Below are 5,900 nucleotides of genomic sequence, written 5' to 3'. Positions count from 1 at the left end.
ACAGGGTTCAAACTTGCAACCTGCCCCTCTATTTTACTCTGCTTTATTTTTTCCATAGTATTTCTCTAGCATATTATACAATTTTCAGATTACCATATCACTTCTCTTTGTCCCTCCTCACCTTCCCCCCAACCCACTATGGGAGCTCCATTAGGTCAGGAGTTTTTATCTGTCTTGCTAATCGATGTATCACAGTCTGAAAAAGTACTGGCAGAAACTAGGTGAGCAACAAATACTTGTGGAGTAAGTGAACTTTTAAAAACATAGCATGATTCCAATTTTACTTTCGTATTTTAAAGCATAAACATGTATATGCATGTGTATGGGGGAGGGAGAAGAAAAATAGTCAAAATGTTAATGGTGATATCAAGTGATATCTTTCCTTCTTTATGTTTTCCTGTGGTTTTATTCCCCAAACTCAATTGGAAAATGTATTATTTTATCATAAGAAAATTCTAAACCTCGGGTGACATGCATTGCCACGCACAGCAAATTGTCTTTACTGCAAGTTGCATGAAGCCGTTTTCCTATGTGAAACGCAATCAACAATTCAAGAGGTATTGATGATCTTTAAATAAATTATTGCTCTTAAGCAATCGCCCGGTATTTTGTGGTGGTTAAATATTTCTAAAAGGAATAAAAATCCTTGCCTCGCCTGTCGACCGCGGCATCCCTGGGGAACACACCCACCTAGCAACCCGGAGCCGAGCCTGGCACTACGCCTTTAATTCCCGTGTTGGGAGGTGGGGTGGAGAATTTCCGCTCCCCCGCTCCTACCGCGTCCCTGGTGACAGCTGTCACCGGTAAGGCGAGCACCGCGCACGGGGGATGGCGCCCAGCGCCCATTGGACAGAATATAAAGGCTGAAACCTACCCCCGAAGACTGGGAGCCCGGCGGGGCGGCGGCGGGGGACGCGCGCCGCGGCCCCCAGCTCCTTTATCCAGGAGACTCCTGGGCCCCGCGGCGCGGGCATGACCGAGGTTCAGCTTCAGGGACACGCCCGTTACGCCTCGTTGAAAACGATCAGGTGAGCCTGGCCGAGGCGGACGTGACTCCTGGAACCCCGGCTCCAGTGCGTCCCAGCTGGCGCCGCGACGTCCACCTGCCCAGCAACCGGGAACAGCTGGTCGGTGGGAGGGGGAGGTCCCGGTTCCCCTGCGGGACCGGACTGACCATGGCGCTGGCCGCGGCCGCGGCCGCTGCGGCCGCCGGGGTGAGCCAGGCGGCAGTGCTGGGCTTTCTGCAGGAGAACGGCGGAAAGGTGCGCAACTCTGAGCTGCTGAGCCGCTTCAAGCCGCTGCTGGATGCCGGCGACCCACGCGGCCGCGCCGCCCGCAGGGACCGTTTCAAGCAGTTTGTCAACGACGTGGCCGTGGTGAAGGAGCTCGACGGCGTCAAATTTGTGGTGCTGAGGAAGAAGCCGCGGCCCCGGGAGGGACCAGAGTCCCTTCCCTCCTGCTTCCTGAGCACCCCGGTGGCATCAGCCCCGCCGTCGAAGATCACCTCCGTCTCACAGGGGGAAACCGCTGCTTCGGGGGCTCCATCCTTGGCCTCGGCGCAGAGGGCGGTGGAACCACCTGAGGACCCGGCTCCGCCATCAGAGCCACAGGACACCCCCGGGGCTCCGGCCTCTGAGCCCACTCAGCTGACTAAGGGACTGCTGTTAGTTCCAGCCCAGCAGTCAGGGATGCCCTCGGGCCCCCAGATTACAGCCTTTGAGCTGGCCCAGCCCTCCGAGGGACTCTCTGCAGACGTGGCCCCACCGTCCATGGCACCGTCGGAGGCAGCTTTGCCCCATGCAGAACCGCCAGACCCGGAACCTGAGCCTGGGCTGACAAAAGGGCCGCCACCACCCCCTCCGCGCGCGCTGCCTCAAAAGCCCTGCATGCTGCCCGTGCGCTGCGTCCCGGGCCCCGCGGCGCTCCGGATCCGGGCGGAGGAGCAGGGCCTGCGTCGGCAGCTGTCGGAGGAGCCCAGCCCACGTAGCTCCCCGCTGCTGCTGCGGCGGCTCTCAGTTGAGGAGTCCGGCCTGGGCCTCAGCCTGGGCCCCGGCCGCTCCCCGCACCTGAGGCGCCTGTCGCGCGCCGGCCCTCGCCTGCTGAGCCCGGACACCGAGGAGGTGCCCGCCGCACCGCCGCCGTCCGCCGTACCCCTGGAGCCGGCCGAACACGAGTGGCTAGTGCGGGCTGCCGGGGGCCGTTGGACCCACCAGCTGCACGGGCTGCTGCTACGCGACCTCGGCCTGGCGGCCAAACGCGACTTCATGTCTGGTTTCACGGCCCTGCATTGGGCCGCCAAGAGTGGCGACCTCGAGATGGTGCAGCAGCTGGTGGAGATCGCGCGGCGTGGAGGCGCGCGGGTCGACGTGAACGCGCGCTCACACGGCGGCTACACGCCGCTGCACCTGGCGGCTCTGCATGGCCACGAGGATGCAGCGGTGCTGCTGGTGGTCCGCCTGGGTGCGCAGGTGCAGGTGCGTGACCACAGCGGGCGGCGCGCTTACCAGTACCTGCCGTCCGGCGCCTCGTACGCGCTTCGCCGCCTACTTGGCGACCCCATCCTGCGAAGCTCTACCGAGCCCGATGCGACCGGTGGTGGTAGTGGCAGTTTTGCGGCCCGGCGCCCGGTGCAGGTGGCCGCCACCATCCTCAGTTCCACCACCAGCGCGTTTCTGGGCGTCCTGGCTGACGACCTGATGCTCCAGGATCTGGCTCGAGGCATGAGGAAGTCAGGCTCCTTAAGCAAATTCTTGGGTGCCTCGCCCATGGCTCCTCGTAAAAAGACAAAAACCCGCAGTAGTCTGCAGGTCTTTTCAGAAATATCCCGTCGACCCATTCCGGGGCCCTTGGCTGGTCTAGCGCCCAGCCTACCCCCAGCAACCTGACGGTTCCTGAGGCTACGGCTGAGTTGCTCTAATCGGGCCTGCCTCTCACAGTCTAAGCCTGCCCAAGACAGCAGTCCAAAACCTTCGGCTCCATCTTGTTTCCAACTTTGTCCACTGCAGCCTGTTTCACCCAAGTGGGCCTACGCCTCCAGCTTCTGTCTGAAGCTTGATCTTTCTCCAGAGATGGGATTCAAGATCTCAGTGCGAGCCTCCTATGAAGAACTACAGAAGTCAGGATTGAACTTTGGAGGAAATTTGAAATTTAGGATCAAAGGTTAAGGGGCAGCAGCTGGTCTGGCCCCTGAATGATTTAACCCGATGCCTCTGCATCTATGTACTCCCAAGCCAGAATCAGAGCTCTGTGTGATGATGGGTTGTCAGCTTTAAGATATGTAGTGCTTTTGTAATTTGATGCTTTTATCCTGTTTTTAAATTGAAATGAGGTAAAACAACTTTCATAAAAAAACCTTTTCAAAGTATATTTTTCCAAAACGCTCAGACATTTTCAATCTTTTGCTAAATATTTTGGAATTCTATTAAAAAAAAAAGATGATCAAGATCTAAAGGAAATTAGTCCCAACCAACAAAACCCTTGAATGGTTATCTACCTCATTTTAGGCAATCAAGATTCCAGAGAGTCTTGAATACAGAATGTGACCATTGTGAATGTAATTAATTTCAGTTGTACTGAGAATGCTAAATATTAGGAAACAAGTACATCTTGGGAGAAAGTGATTTAACAACGAGAGAAAAGAAAAGAGACACTTTGGCAAATACTTTTAATTTGTGGTTGTCTTTGTGGTGAAATATAAACGTGTGTCTTTGACACTGGTGGCTGGCTACTTCGATATGGCATGAATATTTAATTTTTTAAAGTGTGATTTATTTGTGAATTGCACCATTGTGCCATGTTTCTGAATCTGTGGCTTTCAAATCCAGCTGAGCCTTTCAGTGCAGAAAGTGAACATTCAAAGAAAAAAATGTCATAGCATAACACTAGAAAAATCACTGGTTAAATAGTAACAGATACAATTAAGGAGCAACTATTTTATATGAAAGTTCTGTACAAGCAAAAGGTACGTGATATCCATTTTAAAAAGCCATCTGAAAGCAAACAACTTATTCCAAAATAGCAAATGCAGAATCTCTTTGCTCAGTGACCTTAGAGAGGGGTGGCTTGATTCATCTGTATCTTTGCTCCTATTTGTAATTGAGAAGGGTTTAAGTATTGCCAAGATTTCTCAGGTTCAACACAGTGTAATTAAAATGGCTCTTTTCCCATTTTAAAGATGTGGAATCTATTTGCTCAACCAACCTTTTTATATCATATTGTAATAATGCTCTGCTTTTGCAAATTGGGTTTGCATGTCATTAGTTATGCCAAATAGTTTTTGGGGCACAGGGTACTGGAGTTCCCCTCCCATATGTGTATCAGTGAGGCCTCTGAAATTATTTAAGGCAGTCTTTCATGGAATGTTTTGATTTAAGCAATGAAATAAAGTCTCCCATTTTGCTCCTGCTTGTGTGATGATGCACTTCCCTTAAACATTCTACAGCACTTGCTACTGTATTTTGCTTTTCTTTTCACTTCTTTTCTCCTCATCCTTCTGCCTCTTTCAAGCATTCTACTATTGAAAGAATTTGGATTTCTCTGCAAAAAAAAAGGAGTCAACCAAACATGGATATGGTAGTCAAAAACTGTAGGTAAATGTAGGCCCGGGTCTGACCTCTCCCACCTTCCTTGCTTGGAACTCTAGCTAAGCTGCATAAATTATTTCAAAATGAAAATTAAAGTCTTCTGCCTCTGCAAAAAAAAAAAAAAAAAAAAAAAGACAGGAGGCAATAATTAAAGCAATCTCAGTAGCTGAAGGTCTAGGACAGGATAAAATATTAGAGATTTTTCATGGTAAAAGAGAGGCTTGACTGAGACGGATAACAAAGGTCACACACACACAGGTATGACCAGCTTTGAGAAAGACAAAATGTAAACCAGCAAAGTAGTAATAACTAATGTTTATGGCACACTTAAATCAGAGGAGGGTTCTTGAACCGCCAGAAGAATCTTTGTGTTTCAGAAGGGTGTGCTGCAAGCCTGCCCAGTGAAGTAAAAACATTTGGCAAGAGTTTAGGATCAATAAGCCTAAAATGCAGGTGTTAGAAACCACTGCTTTTTCCTTGCAGGCTAAAACTTTCTGAAACTGTAAGTCAGTAGGAAATTACAGTTGATATGCATATGGAAAGTTCTCAAGAACAATATCTGACTAACAGGAGGTACACCTGGGGAAGGATATTTCCAACAACTGACAAAAAAAGTTGTTCATTGGTTAAGGTAATTTACCTGGTTAAAATTATCACAGGGAAGAGAATCACTCCTCTTAATGGGGGAAGAGTTAATCGCTGATGTAGATGTGTATGAGTCATGTCCAATTTTTATTGTTTGGCTGCACCGGGTCTTTGTTGCTGCGCGCGGGCTTTCTCTAGTTGCAGTGAGCGGGGGCTACTTTTTCATTGCGGTGCGCGGGCTTCTCATTGCAGTGGCTTCTCTTGTTGAGGAGCATGGGCTCCAGGCGTGCAGGCTTCCGTAGTTGTGGCGCACGGGCTTAGCTGCTCCGGGGCATGCGGGATCTCCCCCGAACAGGGCTCGAACCCGTGTCCCCTGCATTGGCTGGCGGATTCTTAACCACTGCGCTGCCACGGAAGCCCCCACAGCAAGCTTTTTAATACAATTGTACATTTCCTCTAAGGAGGATGGAAGCTGTTTTTTTTTTTTTTAAAAAAAAGTATTTTGGCTGCACTGGGTCTTAGTTGCAGCACGTGGGATCTTTAGTTGTGGCATGCGGACTCTCAGTTGCAGCCTTCATGTGGGATCTAGCTCCCCGACCAGGGATCGAACCTGGACCCCCTGCATTCGGAGCATGGAGTCTTACCCACTGGACCACCAGGGAAGTCCCTGGAGGCTGTTCTTGAGCATGTGTTACTTACCTAATGGAGACCAGGGTATGGGTAACACACATA

At 50.9% G+C, this 5,900-nt stretch overlaps 1 protein-coding gene across 1 annotated transcript; it reads left to right on the top strand.

Annotated features, from left to right (window-relative positions):
* Positions 1-1,175: 1,175 nt before the first annotated feature.
* On the top strand, positions 1,176-2,885 carry SOWAHA (sosondowah ankyrin repeat domain family member A; the record flags this gene model as incomplete). Its single annotated transcript, XM_082836116.1, has 1 exon — positions 1,176-2,885. One exon carries the CDS (start codon positions 1,176-1,178, stop codon positions 2,883-2,885), a length of 1,710 nt encoding a protein of 569 aa, XP_082692242.1.
* Positions 2,886-5,900: the final 3,015 nt, after the last annotated feature.

The sequence above is a fragment of the Leucopleurus acutus genome, assembly GCF_964270905.1.
Source record: "Leucopleurus acutus genome assembly, chromosome: 3".
Taxonomy (NCBI): domain Eukaryota; kingdom Metazoa; phylum Chordata; class Mammalia; order Artiodactyla; family Delphinidae; genus Leucopleurus; species Leucopleurus acutus.
The sequence above is the reverse complement of the archived record's forward strand: the minus strand, read 5'-3'. Positions and strand labels throughout refer to the sequence as shown.